The following is a 20,708-nucleotide window of genomic DNA, read 5'->3' on the forward strand; positions in this document are numbered from 1 at the left end:
ATGTGCGTGTGCGTGTGCGTGTGCATGTGTATGTGTGCATGTGTGTGTGCATGTGTGTGTGTGTGTGTGTGTGTGTGTGAGCATGCATGAGGCTCAGGCTGTATTAAGAAAATGGTACTGAATTAGTATAGCAAATTCTCCTGTTTGTTCTACTACCTCAGTAGTAGATAGTATAAAACTGACTAGTGGTTGTTCTTTTAAGATGTTTTAGAATAAATTCACAAGGATTCATTAAAAAATAACAGGCGCGAAGACTCACCATCAAGAAAAAGTTCCACGGCTTTGGCACACCGTACTCTCCTGGAAAGACAGCTTCTATGTACCAGGCCACAAGGCCATATATGAAAGCATCAACTAAAAGCATTCCTAGCACATAGGTAAATAAAAGGCTGTCTGAATCCGTTGGTAGGAATATGTTACTCCATTTCATTCCAGTTTCTAAGACAAAGCAAGAGACATTCAATTAGGTGCCAGAGGAACTAAGATCTGTATCATAATTGAGTCACTCGTTGGTCCTTTCTAGAGGTTTCTATGCAAGTCTAATACCTTCTGATAACCTTAGAATTTAGGATTCTAAGAGGTTACCTGAATAAGTAACTTGAAACTATCTCTCACTATACACAGAGAAACAGTTGAAAATGAATGGGATAGAAATGAACTACACAAAAGTTAGGAAAATATAACTTAATAAAATTAAGCAGAGCTATGTATCAGCATGATGGTTCACCTCCTCACCATGATGCATGCTAACATCTCACTGGAATGCATAATGTTGGAGAAATGTTATCACTGAAGTGTAGGGATAGATGCCTGCTACAGCAGAGACAGGAAGGAAATTTCTGGACTGCCAGAGAGACTGTGAAGCCACTCATACACTTAATATGCTGGTATAAAGTAGAAGAAAATTTGGGAGGACAGTTTAGCAATCGAAAATAAATTAAATTAATCAAAATTAAACTATGATTAACCAGTAAGATATCAGCTATGTATCTACTAGAACACAGGAAAATTTACAAGGTCACTACTCACTCCTTGTTTCTGCATTGACTAGGAATCTAAATCCAAATGCCATCCCTACATTGAAGTCGAAGGACCAAATCAGCTTCTGCCTGGGTGGCATGTGCTCAAAGCTTTGATTCATTGTAATAGCCGGTAAGTAGGTGAGGAAAAAAAGGAAACTTCCCAAGCTCACAGCAAAACTGACTGCAAACGCAAAGGAAAGGGTGGTCAGTTTAAGCAATTTAAAAAAATCTAACATGTCGATTTGGTTTTTTTCCAAGTGTACACTGAGATAGGCATTACAAATAATGAAAACATTTGTGTTATCTACCCCTGTTTTCCCCAGGACATAAATGCAATACCTGGAGTGCCTGTGTGCACAGGATATTTCTGACAAGGAGCTCTGATAAAAAAATAAGGAGCTCATTTTTTTTTCTGAAATTGTTCATTCTATATGCAGTGATTATGAGCATCATACCAGTTATTAGAAATTTACAATTCTATTTATTACCAATTAACCTAAGAAATTATAACTATTGGAATAATCAAAATATTCCTCCAGGCGTTATGTGATTCAGTCCATGCCTTGGTAATGGATGGGAAGAAGCATCCTTAAATAAATCAAAACACTACAGTTTAACGTTTAAAACAGCAACAACAAAATCTCAACTAGATGAGTATTTAGGAGTCCCAAATGTGATTCATTTTCAGAGTTATCATTTAAAAATAGTTGAAACATTGCTGTATTCAGCAAAGAATTATGAAGCATGCAAACAAAATGGTATGAGCTATTCAAATACAAAAGGAGAAAGAAAGCACACAACACAAAGAAAACATTTGCCCTGAGAAAGTCAGATACTGAACTTATTAAACAAAGACTGTAAACCATCTGTCTTAAATATGCTCAGTTTCTGAAAAGAGAGAGGGGGGCGGGTAGGAAAAAGATAGAGACAATCAATACTTATCAAAATGTATAAAGACAACCAATGAAGTAATGGAAATTATAAAAATGAACTATACAGATGCTCACACTGCAAACTAAAATATACAAAATGAAGAATTTACATGTCTGGGGAGACAAATGGAAAAAAACTCAGCAGTTAAAATAGCACAATGAACATTACACAATTTTAAGGAGCAGAAAGAGAAAAACAAAAGCTTGGCAGAATCTAAGAGATCTGGGGTTCACTGTCAAAGTCACCTCCATATGCAAACAGCAGCCACAGAAGAAGAAAACAAGCATTTGATTAGAACTGTGGTTGAAAATCATTACATTTAAAATAAAAAGGCATACACCTCATCTAGAAACAACAACAATTAAATCCCCACACACAACTTCAAATAGGGAAGTCAAAGAAACTTACACTGAGGCACATCAAAAAAAAAAAAAGGCACTCAAGTTTAAAAGGTGGAGAGTTGGCAAAATAAAGTGCTGGGGGAGTTACTCAATGGTAGTGTGCTGAGGTCCTGAGTTACAGTAGAAACATTAGAAAACAAACTGTAGAGTATGAAGGAAGAGAATTGTCAAGTACAGAATGGCAGCATAGGTAGGAAGTCATGGGATGATGTTGTGTAAATAAAACAAAGATTTGTCAACCAAGAATTATGCATGAGGCAAAGCCAGCCTTCAACAATGTGAGAAAGACTTTCTGGTTCTGAGACCACACATCAGGAGCTTGGTGTCCTTAGTAATTTTTTTGTTATTTTATTATATGATTTACTAATAAGAACTAAAAAGCTGGGGAAAACATACTCCCTCTAGTTATCTTTCTGAGAGGAGAGGATATACCATTAATACTTGCTGGAACTCTACAGAAGTATTTTTATTATTGTCACTGATGCTAAAGTCATAAATTGATCACAATATGACATTAATTATAATTTACATAAGAAAATAATCAGAAGCAAGATAGAAGAGGAAATAAGATGAGAATACAAGATGGAAGACACAAGAAAGCAACAGACGAGGCATATAAAATAAATGAGTGTCAGATGCCAATCCTTCCTGACCAGTTACCATTACCTTACTTGTTCACAGTAAGTTAGTTAAGTAGCCTTAGTTAAATCTTGGAGCGGTAAAGGAGATAGAAGCTATTGCATGTCCAAAGATACATTACATTAATTATGAATCTAGAACAAAATAATTCATGCCAACACCCAGAAAGGGTGAAATGGCTAAACTATCAGACAAAATGATAGATTTCAGTAAACAAAGGGCACTGGATAATTTTTGAGATAAGGCCTTGTTATGTAGGCATGGAACTCACTTTGTAGACCAAACTGCATTCCAACTTTTAGTACTCTTCCTGCCTCGGCCTCTGGAGTGTTGGGATCATAGGTGTGAGCTACCACACCTGCCCAGCATGGCCACAGTTTCCAGAAGAGAAAACATATCTGACTCATTAGACACACTTAAGCTTCGTTAGAAACTGATGAAATGCAAAGTTACTATTCATTTCTCTTTTGTGGTGCTGACAACTGGCAAGGACATAGAAAAACAGAAATTCTCACCTTCTAACAGGACTGTAACTTCACACACACACACACACACACGCACGCATGCACACGCACACCCCCCGCCCCACAAAACGCAACTTGGCCTGTGAAGCGCAAGGAAGAAAGCTTTATTTGTCTCTGTTGTTAGAGATGACTCTAAGCACAAAGTATATAACCCAAAGAATGTATGAATGAATGATTTAAGGATGAAGGAGTGAATATCTACATCCATTGATTTTTTTTCTATTTTCATCTTTCAATCATTTAAAAATCTTTTAAAACCTACCTACTACCTAAGCCCATCTTTACTTGTGATGCTGTGACCTCTGACCATTTTTTGGGTATGCTGTGATTTAGTAATTTTCATTGCTCTATGCGTGTCCTTTGCTGGTGACTAGTTTCCCATGCCATCGTTAATGTACTGTGGGGTACACAGAGTAAACATTATTCCTGGATATGTCTGGGTGCCTCCAGCTGAGGTTAGCATTTGAATGTGTGGACTTACAAACCTATCTGGTTGCCCTGCCTTATATGAGAAGATACCGTCCTACACTAAGAACCTGGAAGGAACAAAAATATGGAGAGGGAAAGAATTCTCTTTTTCTTCCTGACTGCTCTCATGGCCAGTACATCAGTCTTGTCCTGCCCTGAGACTAGATTAACACCATTGGCTCCCCTCATTCTGGGGTGTTAGAATACATACTGGAATTTATCACTGGCTTCCCTGACTTGTCCAGTCACAGATTTCAGATAGTAGGACTCTTTGGCCTCCATAAACAAGCAAATTAATTTATCATGTTACCCTTTATTTCCCATTGTTTCTGCTTCTTTGGAAAACTCTAAAATAATTTTTGTGCCTGTGATTGATATCCATACACCAAAGGTCAGTGCTAATCACTCTGTGTTAATCACTGCATTTCAAATACACAACAGACCAACACCAAGTGTTTAAGTGCAAGGAACAATTCTGGTTTTTTTCTTGTTTTTCTTGTTATCTGATACATGCAGTCACTGCTCTGTCCAATTCAGAAGCCATTTTCATCTCAATATGCGTGATGGAAGGGCTAGATGGATACTATACAAGAGATAGTCTAAGGCTAGAAGGAACCCCCAAGTATGATCAAATATGATCATACCACCATTCTCATTCTCACCCAGTGTAGTTGATTATTTTCTTCTTCTTCTTCTTCTTCTTCTTCTTCTTCTTCTTCTTTTCTTCTTCTTCTTCTTCTTCTTCTTCTTCTTCTTCTTCTTCTTCTTCTTCTTCTTCTTCTTCTTCTTCTTCTTCTTCTTCTTCTTCTTCTTCTTCTTCTTCTTCTTCTTCTTCTTCTTCTTTCCTCCTCCTTCCTTCCCTCCTCCTCCTCCTCCTCCTGTCCTCCCCCTCCTTCTTCTTCCTCTTCTTGACAAAATCTCATATAGTCTAGGCTGGCTTCAAACTTGCTATATTGTTGAAGATGTCCATAAACTCCTGATCCTCTTGCTTCTGCTTCACAAGTACCAGCATTACAGTGTGAGCTATCACTGAACATTCTCTTCACTTCAAGTCATTACAAGGCCATAGGACATCTCAGTTAGGGCACTGAGATTGCAGATGTGGCGGTAGTTAACATTTAGTAGGAGCTTTCAAATATAGCATTTGCTTTGGTTTGTTGATTTGGCTCTTTTCCAGGAAGAGCCATCCACTCACCTCTATTAAACAATGTGCTAATCATAAAACTGAAGAATATCGAGGAGATGGCATAAAATAACAAAAGGATGAAGACAAGGATTGGGTCATTGTATAGGAATATTGGCGCAGGATCAATCTAGCAAAATAATTAGAAATCCAGTTTAGTCAGTTACAATGTGTTATCACAAGGCATAAAGAAAGAAATATCCTTAAATATTTTATCATTCCTAGTCAACCCTAGTGACTCTCTCATGGAGATGAAGAATTAATACTTTTGGGTCTTATAGAGCCCAGGCTGGCCTTGAATTCTCTATGTAGCTGAAGATGACATTCCTCTGCCTGCTACGATTACAGGCATGCAGAATGAACCCCTATTTATGCAGAAATCTGCCTATGTCAGGCAAGCATCTTTAAAGTCACATCTCCAGCACCAAACAACTGATTTCTTGAAGAAAGTCCTCCCACCTTGACTTGAACTGAAGGCAGTGGAGAGAACAAGCAGCCTTTGAGATTCTACAACCAAGTCCACAAAGGCTAAGTTCCCTCTTCCCAGCAACCCTAGAGTGTTGGGTTGGTTTTGCACTCCTGCTCTCCCTCCTTAAGTTTAGCCATGCATGCTGGAATCAAGAAGACACTTACCTTGACAAATAAAACAATGCACATAAATATAATGTTAATAAAATACAAACAGAAGAAGGTGAAGAAATAGGCAACCCAGAACATCCAGTTTCTCAGTCCTATCATGAGCTGGTATTCCTGTGGGAGAATTATCACAAATTGAGTATCATGAACACACACACACACACACACACACACACACACACACCAGTGTCTTAGAGCTCTCAAAATGTACTGACATGTTATCTAATTTCATATATATGTCCCATATCTCCAAGTTACACAGGCTAAGACTAAAGGCCAGAATTTCATGTTAATTTCATTAATTGTAAGTGAAACAGAACTGTCTATCAATTTTGAATATGAAGAAGTAATTCAATCTTCCATATAAGTTCATGCCACACTTTCAAATTTTTTTTAATGTAAATGGTGTCTACAAGAAAAATAGAGTTACCTTTAATCGGTTTTCCTTTTCCCACACAATGGACCAAACTAAGATAAGATGATTCAAAAAGAAGATACTTGCCACTGTTAGAGGGACAAAAGTATTAGCAAACAAATAGAAGTGATCATGATAATATGCAGGGTATGGAAATCTCTGAATGAAAAGGCTAACATCATTGAAGAGTGCCGTTGCAGCAGCTCCACCATGGTGGAGCATGATGGCCTTGTCTAGGGCATGTTGCACAGCCAGGAATCCTTCAGTAATGTACCCTAAAGGAGAAAATAAAGATTGCTAAGTAACATGACTAGCAGCAGCTGAACTGAACAAGGAAAAAAGCAAACTCATTTACCTAGATAATTTATGTATTATCTAGAAATATTCAGGCAGTGAAGATGATCTCACAGAATTCTATGACTAAGGCATGATTCAGCCACCTTAGTCTGTGTGAAGTCACTGGGATGTTCACATGATGAAATGGGAGATGTCTAGCAATGTTAGCTTCTGAGACCCTATGCCTCTGTTGGGTGATGCATGGATTGTATGTCAATGGAAAAGAGCAAAGCCTCTTCTCTATGTCTAAGATCCTTCCCCTCATTTCTCCACATTAAACACAGAATGAGTCCATTTGCTGTGAATAAAGGTGGCGTGGCTCTTCCTTTCTGAAGCGTTAATGACTTTATACTTTCTCTTCCTGTTATAGATGGGTGCTTAGAGTAATTTGCTACACACAATTGGTGAGATTAAATATCTTTGTTTTGTTCCTAACATCTGGGGTTGGGGGTGTGTTCACAATGTTGAATTCCAAAGCTACACATTTTCCACAGGTGTGCTTTATTTGAATAAGTATATAGTTACAAAAGCAGTATAGAAGGCTCTTGTATGCCATGCATCTTCAATGGGAGGCTGGATTACTCCATGCCATCCTGAAATCACCCTGTGACATTGGAATTTCATGAGAGGGGAAGGTTTTTAAAAGTCTCAAAGGGCTCTTAGAAAGGCAATACTGAAAAGAGAAAGACTGCTGTCCACCTTGTGCCACATTCCCTTAGTCTCATGTGCTATGTCATCACAGCACACTTTTTAAGACCAAGAACTCAACACTAGCATGATGCAATTCATACTACATTGACTCAATGTGCACTTCACTAGCATTGCATTTTCTTAATGCTCCCTTTCTGTTCCAGTTTCCCGTGCAGATTGGGGCATTGCATGGTCTCCTCTACTCTGTGGAAACTTCTCATGATTTCTTTTTCCCTTTTTGTGAAAAATAGATTCCCCCCCTAGAATATATCCTGGTAACTGTTTCCCCTCCCTCTACTTATCCTAATAACTCCCCATCTCACTTCCAATTCAAATCCACCCCCTTCCTGTACTCACTGAGAAACAGACATGCTTCTAATGGGTAATAATAAGGTATAAGAAGATAAAACAAAAGCTAACACGTTGGACTAGAACAAGACGCACAAAAGAGAAAGAGCACAAGAGCAGGCACAAGAATCAGAGACCCACTCATTTGCACTCAAGAATCCCACAAAAACACTAAATTGGAAGCCATAATATATGTATACAAAAAAGTTCCATGGAATCCCTTGTACCCCGAGGTGAGGAATTTGATGGAGTCATCCCATTTAGGGCTGAGTGTCCCAAGGTCTTTATTCTCTGCATAATTTCTACTTGTATGTCTGTATTTGTTCCCATCTGCTGCAGGAGAAAGCTTCTCTGATAGTGACTGAGCACAGCACTGATTTATAAGTATAGCAGAATGTTATTATGAGTCATTTTATTGCTCTCTCTACATATTTTTAAGAATAATAGTATATGTCCCTGGTTATCTTGTCTCAGGTTATTGGTGACCAAAGCAATGTTGAGTATGGGTTCCATCTTGCAGAGTGGTCCTTAAGTCAAATTAGATATTGATTGGTTACTTCCATGAGCTTTGTGCCACCATTGCACTAGTATATCTTGCAGGCTGGAAACCATTGCAGATCAAAGAGTTTGTGGTCGGGTTGGAGTTTACATTTCCCCTTTGGTAGTAGGCAGTGTACCTTTCTGTACCAAAGGTGCTAGCCCATAGGGGAGAAGACTCCATTGTAGGCACCAGCTTGATTTCTCCATGTTCAGTGAGTTGTCTTCAGCAATGTGGCTGGCTGTAAATTTTTGGGGAGCAACCTATAGCCTTGACAACACCCTTGGTAGTTTAGAGGTTCCCATGGGAACCCTTTGACCAACATCTCAAATAAATGTGAACCAATCCTTCATTTGATGACAAGAGATGTTCAGTTGTGGCTTGGTATCTACATTATTTGGAGAATTCATGTAGAAATCAGCAAAGAAAAAATATAGTGTAATATAGTATATATAGCATACATACTATACCATATAATTAATATATTTTATATATTTTTCTACTCTATTATAAAGTTTCTATACTACTCCTCAATTGTCCTTACTTTTAGCTGTCTCTTTCTATCTTCCCTCCCTTGTTTCCCTTTTGTTACCTCTTCTTCACTTGATCATTCTGTTCTAGTCCAACCCCCATTCATCCATAACTATTCTATTCCTCTTTCCTAGAGATATCTATCTCTAACTCCATAATTCCTTACTCTGTTAACTAACTTCTGTGGTTCTATGGGTTGTAGCTTGTTTATCATTGATTTAACAGCTTATATTCATATATAAGCAAATATATATATTTGCCTTTCTGGGTCTGGGTTCCTTCTCTCAGGATGATTGCTTTCTAGTTCCATATATTTACTTGTGATTTTTATGACTTCATTTTTTAACATCAGAGAAATACCATGTTGTCTAAGCATAACCCCTTTTTGTAATCCGTTCACATATTGGGAGACATCTGGGTTATTTCCAATTTCTGGCTATTACAAACATAGCAGCAATGAGCAGCAACGAATTTGATTGAGCAAGTGTCTCTGTAGTAGGATAAAACGTCCTTAGGATATATACCCAAGAGAGATGGATCATGAGATAGGTCTATCCCAGCTAATTGAGGAATGGCCAAACTAATTCACATAAAAGCTGTATAAGTCTGTACTCCCACCAGTAACGGATGAATATTATCCTCACTCCACATCTTCGCCAGCATGAGCTGTCACTTGTCACCAAATGTCACTTTGTCATTCTGATGAGTGTAACGTGGGATCTCAAAGGAGTTTTGATTTTCATTTCTCTGATGACTAAAAATGTTGAACATTTCTTTAAATATTTTAGTGTTTCTCCTCTATAAAGAATTCTCTATTTAGATGTGAACTCCATTTTTATTGAATATTTTTATTTACATTTCAAACCTTATTACCTTTCCTAGTTTCCCATCTATAAACCACCTATCCCATTCCTTCTCCGTATTCTTGTGTGACAGTGTTGCCCCATCCACCCACCCATTCTTTTCCAACTCCCTGCCCTGATATTCCACTACACTGGGGGACGGGGGGGGGGAGTAGAGTCTTTGCAGGACCAAGGGCTTCTCCTCCCATTGGTGCCCCAAAAGCTGCTATATATGCAGCTGAAGACATGGATCTGTCCATGTATACTCTTTGGGTGGTGGATTAGTTCTTGGGAGCTCTGGTTGGTTGGTATTGTTGTTCTTATGGGGTTGCAAGCCCCCTTTAGCTCCTTCAATCCTTTCTCTAACTCCTCCAATGGGGACCCTATTCTCAGTTCAATGGTTGGCTGCTAGCATTTGCTTCTGTATTTGTCATGCTCTGGCAGAGCCTCTCAGCAGACAGCTATACCAGGCTCCTATCAGCAAGCACTTCTTGCCATCAGCAATATTGTTTGGGTTTGATGGTTGTATATATATGGGCTGCATCCCCAGGTGGAGCAGGCTCTGAATGGCCATTCCTTCAGTCTCTGCTCCAAACTTTGTCTCCATAACTCCTCCTATGAATATTCTGTTCCTTCTTTTAAGAAGGAGTGAAGCATCTCCACTTTGGTTGCACTTCTTCTTGGGTTTCATGTGGTCTGTGAGTTGTATTTTGGGTAATTCGAGCTTTTGGGCTAATATCCATTTATTAGTGAGTGCATTCCATGTTTTTTTTTTGTGACTGGGTTACCTCACTCAGGATGATATTTTCTAGTACCATCCATTTGCCTATGAATTTCATGAAGTCGTTGTTTTTAATAGCTGAGTAGTATTCCATTATGTAGATGTACCACTTTTTCTGTATCCATTCTTCTGTTGAAGGACATCTGGGTTCTTACCAGCTTCTGGCTATTATAAATAAGGCTGCTATGAACATAGTGGAGCATGTATCTTTGTTGTATGTTGGAGCATCTTTTGGGTGTATGCTCAGGAGTGGTATAACTGGGTCCTCAGGTAGTACTATGTCCAATTTTCAGAGGAACCTCCAGGCTGATTTCCAGAGTGGTTGTACCAGCTTGCAATCCCACCAAAAATGGAGGAGTGTTCCTCTTCTCCACATCCCCACCAGCATCTACCATCACCTGAGTTTTTGATCTTAGCCATTCTGACAGATGTGAGATGGAATCTCAGGGTTGGTTTGATTTGCATCTCCCTGATGACTATGGATGTTGAACATATCTTTAGGTACATCTCAGCCATTCGATATTCCTCAGCTGAGAATTCTTTGTTCACCTCTGTACCCCATTTATTAATAGGGCTATTTGATTCTCTGGAGTCTAATTTCTTGAGTTCTTTGTATATATTGGATATTAGCCCTCTAGCAGATATAAGATTGGTGAAGATCTTTTCCCAATCTGTTTGTTGCCATTTGTCCTTAGAACAGTATCCTTTGCCTTACAGAAGCTTTGCAATTTTATGAAGTCCCATTTGTTGATTGTTGATCTTAGAGCATTAGGCATTGGTGTTCTGTTCAGAAAAATTTCCCCAGTGCCCATGGGTTTAAGGTTCTTCCCCACTTTTTCTTCTATTAGTTTGAGTGTATCTGGTTTTATGTGGAGGACTTTGATCCACTTGGTCTTGAGCTTAGTACAGGGCAATAAGAATGGATCAATTTGCATTCTTCTACATGCTGAACTCCAGTTGAACCAGCACCATTTGTTGAAAATGCTATCTTTTTCCACTGGGTGGTTTAGCTCCTTTGTCAAAGATCAAGTGACCATAAGTGTATGGGTTCATTTCTGGGTCTTCAATTCTAATCCATTAATCTACCTGCCTGTCCCTAACAGTATCATGCAGTTTTTATACAGTTTGAGGTCAGGGATGGTGATTCCCCTAGAAGTTGTTTTTTTTTTGTTGTTGTTGAGAATAGTTTTCACTATACTGGGATTTTTGCTTTTCCAAATGAATTTGCAAATTGCTCTTTCTAATTCTATGAAGAAATGAGTTGGAATGTTGATAATGATTGCACTGAATCTGTAGATTGCTTTCTGCAAGATGGCTACTTTTACTATATTAATCCTGCCAATCCATGAGCATGGGAGATCTTTCCATCTTCTGAGATCTTCAATTTTTTTCTTCAGAGACTTGAAGTTCTTGTGATACAGATCTTTCACTTGCTTGGTTAGAGTCACACTGAGGTATTTTATATTATTTGTAGCTATTGTGAAGGGTGTCATTTCCCTAATTTCTTTCTCATCCTGTTTATCCTTTGAGTAGAGGGAGGCTACTGATTTATTTGAGTTAATTTTATATGCAGCCAGTTTGCTGAAGTTGTTTATCAGGCTTAGTAGTTCTCTGGTGGAACTTTTGGGGTCACTTAAGTATTCTATAATAGTGATATTTTGACTTCTTCCTTTTCAATTTGTATCCCTTTGACCACCTTTGATTGTCTGATTGTTCTGGCTAAGACTTCAAGTACTATATTGAATAAGTAGGGAGAGAGTGGACAACATTGTCTAATCCCTGATTTTAGTAGGATTGCTTCAAGTTTCTCTCCATTTAGTTTGATGTTGGCTAGAGGTTTGCTGTATATTGTTTTACTATATTTAAGTATGGGCCTTGAATTCCTGATCTTTCCAAGACTTTTACCATGAAGGGGTGTTGAATTTTGTCAAATGCTTTCTCAGCATCTAAGGAAATGATCATGTGGGTTTTTTTCTTTGAGTTTGTTTATATAGTGGATTATGTTGATGGATTTCTGTATATTGAACCAGCCCTGCATCCCTGGGATGAAGCCTACTTGATGATGATGGTTGATCATTTTGACGTGTTCTTTGATTTAGTTTGTGAGGATTTTGTTTGTTGCATCAATATTCATAAGGGAAATTGGTCATCTGAAGTTCTCTTTCTTTGTTGGGTCTTTGTGTGGTTTATGTATAAGTGTAATTTTGGCTTCATAGAAGGAATTGGGTAGTGTTCCTTCTGTTTCTATTTTGTGGAATAGTTTGGACAGTATTGGTATGAGGTCTTCTATGAAGGTCTGATAGAATTCAGTACTAAACCCATCTGGCCCTGGGTTTTTTTCTGTTGGCAGACCTTTAATCACGTCTTCTATTTCTTTAGGAGTTATGGGGTTGTTTAGATGGTTTATCTGTTTCTGATTTAACTTTGGCACCTGGTATTTGTCTAGAAAATTGTCCATTTCCTCCAGATTTTCCAATTTTGTTGAATAGACTTTTGTAGTAGGATCTGATGATTTTTGAAATTCCTCCAATTCTGCTGTTATGTCTCTCATTTCATTTCTGATTTTGTTAATTTGGATACTCTCTCTCTCTCTCTCTCTCTCTCTCTCTCTCTCTCTCTCTCTCTCTCTCTTTCTCTCTGCCCTCTGGTTAGTCTGGCTAAGGGTTTATCTATCTTGTTGATTTTCTCAAAGAACTAGCTCCTGGTTTATATAGTTCTTTTTGTTTCCACTTGGTTGATTTCAGCCCTGAGTTTGATTATTTGCTGCCATCTACTCCTCTTCGTGAATTTTTAGAGGTTTTAGGGTGCTGTCAAACTGCTAGTGTATGCTCTCTTCAGTTTCTTTCTGGAGGCACTCAAAGCTATGAGGTTTCCTCTTAGTACCGCTTTCATTGGGTGTCATGAGTTTGGGTATGTTGTGCCTTCATTTTTATTAAATTCTAAAAAGTCTTTTATTTCTTTCTTTTTTATTCCTTGACTAAGTTATCATTGAGTAGAACATTGTTCAATTTCCATGTGTATGTGAGCTTTCTGTCATTATTGTTGTTTTTGAAGACCAGCCTCAGTCTGTGGTGATCAGATAGGGTGCATAGGATTATTTCTATCTTCTTGTATCTGTTTAGGCCTGTTTTGTGACCAATTATATGATCAATTTTGGAGAAGGTACATGAGGTGCTGAGAAGAAGGTATATTCTTTAGTTTTAGGATGAAATGTTCTATAGATATCTGTTAAATCTATTTGGTTCATAACTTCCGTTAGTTTCTCCATGTCTCTGTTTAGTTTCTGTTTCCATTGCTGAGAGTGGAGTGTTGAAGTATCCCACTATTACTGTGTGAGGTGCAATGTGTGCTTTGAGCCTTAGTAAGGTTTCTTTTATGAATATAGGTGCCCTTGCATTTGGAGCACAGATATTCAGGATTGAGAGTTCATGTTCATGGACTTTTCCTTTGATGAATATGAAGTGTCCTTCTTTATCTTTTTATAACTTTTGGTTGAACGTTGATTTTATTCAACATTAGAATATCTACTCCAGCTTGTTTCTTGGGACCATTTGCTTGGAAATTGTTTTCCAGCCTTTTACTCTGAGGTAGTGTCTGTCTTTGTCACTGAGATATGTTTCCTGTATGGAGCAAAATGCTGGGTCCTATTTCTTTTTCCAGTCTGTTAGTCTATGTCTTTTTATAGGGGAATTGAGTCCATTGATGTTGAGAGATATTAATGAATAGTGATTGTTGTTTCCTGTTATGTTTGTTGTTTGAGGAGGAATTATGTTTGTGTGTCTCTCTTCTTTTGTTTTTTTGCAAGGAGATTACTTTCTTGCTTTTTGTAGAGTATAGTTTCCCTCCTTGTATTGGAGTTTTCCACCTATTATCCTTTGTAGGGCTGGATTTGTGGAAAGATACCATGTAAATGTAGTATTATCATGGAATATCTTATTTTTTCCATCTATGTTAATTGAGAATTTTGCTAGACATAGTAGCCTGGGCTGGCATTTGTGTTCTCTTAGGGTCTGTATGACATCTGCCCAGGATCTTCTGGCTTTCATAGTCTCTGGTGAGAAGTCTGGTGTTATTCTGATATGTCTGCCTTTACATGTTACTTGACCTTTTCCCCTTATTGCTTTTAATATTCTTTCTTTGATTCGTGTGTTTTCTGTTTTGACTATTATGTGACAGGAGGAATTTCTTTTCTGGTCCAATCTATTTGGAGTTCTATAGGCTTTTTGTATGTTTATGGGCATCTCTTTCTTTAAGTTAGGGAAGTTTTCTTCTATAATTTTGTTGAAGATATTTATTGCCCTATAATTTTGGAATCTTTGTTCTCTTCTATACCTAATATTCTTAGGTTTGATTTTCTCATTATGTCCTGGATTTCCTGGTTGTTTTGAGTTAAGAGCTTTTTACATTTTACATTTTCTTTGATGTTTGTGTCTATGTTTTTTTCTGGTATCTTCTGCCCCTGAGAAGATCTTCTATCTCTTGTTTTATGTTGGTAATGCTTGTGTCTATGACTCCTGATCTCTTTTGTAGGGTTGTCTCACTTTGTGCTTTCTTTATTGTTTCTATTTCCATTTTTAGATCCTGGAGGGTTTTGTTCAATTCCTTCACCTGTTTCATTGTGTTTTCCTGTAATATATATATCTTAAGTTAGTATTCTTTTTTAAAAGATTTATTTATTTATTTACATGAGTACACTCTCGTTCTCTTCAGACACACCAGAAGAGGGCATCTGATCTCATTACAGATGGTTGTGAGCCACCATGTAATTGCTGGGAATTGAACTCAGGACCTTGGCAAGAACAGTTAGTGTTCTTAACCTCTGAGCCATCTCTCCAGCCCTTTCCTGTAATTCTTTAAGGGATTTTTGTGTTTCCTCTTTAAGGGTTTCTACTTGTTTATCTGTGTTGTCATGTATTTATTTAAGGGAGTTATTTATGTTCTTCTTAAAGTCTTCTATCATTGTCATCATGAGATGTGATTTTAAATTCAAATCTTGTTTTTCCAGTGTGTTGGGATACCCAGTATTTGTTTTGGTCGGAGAAGTGGACTCTGATGATGCTTCAGTTGCTTCAGTTCCTGTACCTGCCTCTTGCCATTTGGTTGTCTCTGGTGTTAGCTGGTCTTGCTGTCTTTGACAGTGGCTTGACTCTCCTTTATGGCTGTGTGTCAGCACTCCTGGAGCCTGGCTTTCTCTCAGCAGGATCTCGGTACAGAGAGCTGTGAGACCATGTCAGCTCCAGGCACAGGCCGAAAGCAGAAGGGTCCTGTCCCAGACTGCTTCTGGGTTTGTATGTCCTGAGGGCCCCAGGCATATCCCTTGTTGCAGAAGTGGTGGTCTTACCTCTGCTCTGAGGTTTGTCAGCACTCCTGTGCCTGGCTTTCAGCTCTGGGTACAGGCAGAGACTGGAAGGATATTTCCTCTGACTGCTCCTACATTCCTGTGTCCAGAGGGCTCTAGGTGGGTTCCTCTTGTGCCAGGAATGTGAGCAGAAGTTGTGGTCTCCCCTGAGCTCTCAGGGTTGTCCACACTTCTAAGAGTCCAGCTCTCTCGCCCAGGGGATTTGGGTACAGATAGCTGTGGGACCAAGTCAGCTCCATTTTTAATTGGGTTATTTGTTTTCTTGATGTCTAGTTTCTTGAGTTCTTTATCTGTTTTGGATATTAGCCCTCTATCATATATGCAGTTAGAAAAAAAATATTTTCCTATCGTGTAGGCTCCTGTTTTGTCCAGATGATGGTATTCTTTGCCATGCAGAAGATTTTCAGTTTCTTGAGGTCAATTAATTGTTGATTTAGTGACTATGTTAATTGCGTTCTGTTCAGAAACTCTTTTCCTCTGCCATTATGTTCAAGGCCTTTCTTTTTCCAGTGTGTGTTTCTGGCTTCTCTATTAAAAGTTAGATGCGCATAGTTGTGTGAATTTTATGCCAGGGACTTCAATTTGATTCATCTGATCAACATGGCACTTTTTTTGCCAATGCCATGTGACTCTTACAACTGTAGTACAACTTGAAATCAGGATTGATGACAACTCTAGAAGTTCTTTTATTATTCAAGATTGTTTTAGCTATCCTTGTTTTTTGTGTTTCATATAAAAATGAAAATTGTCCTTTTGAAATTTGTGAAGCATGTTGGAATTTAGATGGGTATTGCATTCAATCTGTAGATTACTTCGGGTAGGATGTCTGATTTTACTATATTAATCCTTCTGATCCATAAGAATGGGAAATCTTTCCACCTTACAATAACTTCTTCAATTTCTTTCTTCAGTGTCTTACAGTTTTTTTTTTCCACACAAATCTTTCACTTGCTTGGTTAGATCCTTCAAGATATTTTATTATTTGAGGCTATTGTGAAAGGTGGCATTTCCCTGATTTCTTTCTAAGACCACTTGTTGTTTGTATATATGAAGCCTACCAATTTCTGTGTGCTTTTACTTGTATTAAATTTTATTTTTCTTGTATATTTTATGTATTTACATTTCAAATTTTATTCTTTTTCCCCCTCTCCCATGCTTCTCCCCTCTCCTCCCGCTTCTATGAGGATGCTTCCACTCCAACTCACCCTCCCAAACCTCAATGTCCTGGCATTACCCTACATTGGGTAAATGAGTCTTCATAGAACCAAAGGCTTTTCCTCATATTGATTCTGGACAATGCCATTTTCTGCTACATATGTGGCTAAAGTCATGGGTCGCTCCATGTGTACTCATTGGTTGGTGGTTTAGTCCCTGTGAGCTCTAATGGGGTCTGGTTGGTTGATATTGTTGTTCTTCCTATGGAGTTGCAAACACCGTCAGCTACTTCAGTCTTTTTTCTAACTCCTCCATTGGGGTCATCTTGTTCAGTACAATGTTTAGCTGCAACCATCCTCATCTCTATCAATAGGGCTCTGGCAGAGCCTCTCAGGAGACACTCATATCCGGCTCCTGTCAGCAAGCACTTCTTAGCATCAGCAATAGTGACTGGCTTTGGTGGCTGAATATGGGATGGATCCCGAGGTGGAGCAGGCTCTGGATGACCTTTCCTTCAGTAACTGCTCCACTCTTTGTCCCTGTATTTCTTCCTGTGAATATTTTGTTTTCCCTTCTAAGTAGGAATGAAGCATCCACATTTTGGTCTTCTTTCTTCTTGATCTTCATATGATCTGTGAAATTTTTCTTAGGTATTCAAAGCTTTTGGGCTAATATCCACTTATCAGCGAGTGCATATAATGTATATTCTTTTGTGACTGGGTTACCTCACTCAGGATATTTTCTAGTTCCATTCATTTGCCTAAGAACTTCATGTAGTCTTTGTTTTTAATAGCTGAGTAGTAATTTGTGGTGTAAATGTACCATTTTCTGTATCCATTCCTCTGTTGAAGGATATCTGGGTTCTTTCCAGCTTCTGGCTATTATAAATAAGGTTTCTATGATGAACACAGTGGAGCATGTGCCCTTGTTATATGTTGGAGTGTGTACCCAGGAGTGGTTCCTCAGGTAACACTATGTCCATTTTTCTGAGTAACCACCAGATTGATTTCCAGAGTCTCTAGGTTTTTTATGCAGGCACTTATTTCTGTGAACTTACTCCTTAGAACTACAATCATTGTGTCTCGTAAGTTTAGATGTACTGTGTATTCATTTTCATTTAATTCTAGGAAGTCTTTTAATTTCTTTACTTCTGTCTTGACCCATTTTTCATTCAGTAAAGAGCTGTTCAGTTTCTGCATGTTTGTTAGCTTTTTGTTGTTGAAATTCAGCTTTAATTTTTGGGGTCCTGATAGGATGTAGGGAGTTATTTCAATTTTCTTGTTTATTTTGAGTCTTGTTCTTATCTAAATATATGGTCAACTTTGGAGAAAGTCCCATGAAGTTCAGAAGAGAAGATATATTCTCTTGTGTTTGAGTGAAATATTTTGTAAATATTTGGTTTATAATGTCTGTTAACTCCAGCATGTCTCTGTTCAGTTTTTGTCTGGATGACCCATTTATTTGTGAGTGTGGGTACTGAAGTCTCCCACTATGAGTGTAGGAGGATCAACATGTGATTTAAGCTGTAGTAGTGTTTCTTTTACAAGCTTGGATATCCATGTGTTTGGGACATAGATATTAAGAATTAAAATGTCATCCTGTTATCCTTCCCTATTTCTTCTGATTACTTTTGATTTAAAGTTTATTTTGTTAGATATTAAAATGGCTATACTAGCTTGATCCTTTCTATCTACATACTTTTCTATCTATCCATCTATCTATCTAAAACATTACTAATCAAAGAAAGGAAGCTATCAATTTGAGAGTGGGGGTGACTGAAGGGGTTGGTAGAGCTTACCTGGAAGTGGTGGAGAAGAAAACAGAGAAGGGGGAAAGTGATAGTTTATTTTAATTTAAAATATATTAAAATAGATTAATCAGTTAAATAAACACTTTGTAGCACAGGTCTGAAGAAATATGAATCCATTCATCCTTCCATGCAACAGGCTAATAAGATAAGTAGGTTAAAGGTCTGCTTACCAGGACTGCCTCCATCTGCTTCCTGTGGATTTCTGGGTCCCACAATACGCAAAGGTGGAAAGAGAAATTTTGTAAGCCAGGTGTGCCCTTGATAATATGCCATACCATCTATGTTCTTCTTAATATCACTAAATCTCAGGTTGTATTTTATCTAGGAGGAGCAATAAGAAACAAATTTTACATATATAAAGCAAAAAGAAAAAAGAAAAAGGAAAGAAAAAAAGACATGGCAATGATCAGAAACAAAATGATTTTTTAAAAAGATTTATTAGGTATACAGTGTTCTGCCTGCATGTATACCTACAGGCCAGAAGAGGGCACCAGATCTCATTACAGATGGCTATGAGCCACCATTTGGTTGCTGGGAATTGAACTCAGGACCTCTGGAAGAGTAGACAGTGCTCTTAATCACTGAGCCATCTCTCCAACTCAACAAAATGATTTCTAAAGTTTATCAGGAATATGCAATTCTGGGACTGCATTGATGAGTATCTGAGTAGATTCTGGACTTCAGAAACTGACAGTAAACCTACCATGTGAGGTAAGTGTCAACAACAGTTGAATTCTTGCTGTGGGTTTATAGTAAGTAAGTATACACAGCAGGGACTCATGAATATCATAAATGTATTTTCCCTAGACAGACATCTGACATGCATACTGAAGTAAGATATTCCAAAAGGGACCATTAACTTATATTCCCTTCATGTTAGCCAACTATTTCTAAAGGAAAATATCATCCTTCTCTAAAAATGATTGAGGAGGATAGAGAAGGAATGTATTAAGACACCAGTGGGAAAAGTTGCATAATTACTGAAATAAAAGATCACTAATTTTAGAGAACTGAGTAAACATCAAGCTACACTGCATTTGGCCTTAAAACTGTCTGAGATAATAAAAAATCAAGCAATCAAGCAAACAAACAAAAAAATAGAACACATACTTGCAAGACTCAGACCAGAGACATTGGTTAGATTAACAGGGATAGACAGGTGTGAGCGATTAGCTACATATGAAAGTTTAATATGAGAGTTTGAAGGTTAAGCCCACATCCAAGGACAGCTGCTCCTCCTGGGGGAGTTCATGTCCTGGTTAAAGGCATATTTACTCACGTGATAAAGGTGTGTTAAGAATACTTATGGGAGAGAAGCAGGGAGCTTGTGTGGTTAGGAGACAATAAGGAGGCCGAGCAAATTTGTAAAGCAGGCAGATGGGCAGGACACATGAGACTGAATGAAGGCAGAAGATGGGAGGTTTGAAGCTGTACCAAATGCATTTCTATACTCTGGTAAGCCAACGTCAGCGCTCAAGAGCCAGTAACTTGGATTATGTGACATGCAAACACCAAGGTGACCAAACAGAATAGAAAGAAACCAACTATAGACCTCGCTTTACCTACCCTTGAGAGCTGCTTGTACCTTGAACACAGAATTTTGGCTCCATACATATCTACATCCCATTCTTAGTTCCTTTGCCTCAGTACCAGGGGCATTCAATTCAAACCATTGTCTTTGTCTGTTCTTGGGTACGGTTATAAGAATCACCCCCAGTATTTATAGATGCCCTGATTCTGATTCAGTTGACTTGGTGAGCACATGTGTTCTCAACTAGGATTGAGTTCCTTGAGGAACAGGATCTGTGGTCCATGTAATAGATTCTTGAATCTGCCTCAAAACTCCATTTGACTATTCCCTTATTACCAGGCATCTACTTGTGACCTTCACCCGGTGGAAAAGGTCATTCTCAGAGTTTGTGAAGTTGTACTCACTTTATCATAGCAAGCTTTTTGACCTAGGAAATGTGCTTACTTGCACAACATCAGGAAGGTATGCACAGCTCCCCAATGGACACAGCAACAAAAGTAATATCCTTAACTGTCTGTATTTCCCAAGATCCCAGTTTGTGGAGAAGGCCTGGCAGGTGGTGAATA

The 20,708-nt window shown here is 38.2% G+C and overlaps 1 protein-coding gene across 1 annotated transcript in view; it reads right to left on the reverse strand.

Moving 5' to 3' along the window:
- Positions 1–20,708, reverse strand: part of LOC116893918 (ATP-binding cassette sub-family A member 3-like) — a 91,776-nt gene that overhangs the window by 63,550 nt on the left and 7,518 nt on the right. Inside the window, exons 5-10 of the mRNA XM_032895640.1 lie at positions 18,782–18,932; positions 6,237–6,496; positions 5,804–5,920; positions 5,183–5,300; positions 1,030–1,203; positions 260–438 (exon numbers count right to left, since the gene is read on the reverse strand). Coding sequence (XP_032751531.1) covers positions 260–438; positions 1,030–1,203; positions 5,183–5,300; positions 5,804–5,920; positions 6,237–6,496; positions 18,782–18,932 — 999 coding nt within the window. The remainder of the gene's footprint in view (positions 1–259; positions 439–1,029; positions 1,204–5,182; positions 5,301–5,803; positions 5,921–6,236; positions 6,497–18,781; positions 18,933–20,708) is intronic.

The sequence above is a fragment of the Rattus rattus genome, chromosome 2 (genome assembly GCF_011064425.1).
Source record: "Rattus rattus isolate New Zealand chromosome 2, Rrattus_CSIRO_v1, whole genome shotgun sequence".
Classification (NCBI taxonomy): Eukaryota; Metazoa; Chordata; class Mammalia; order Rodentia; family Muridae; genus Rattus; species Rattus rattus.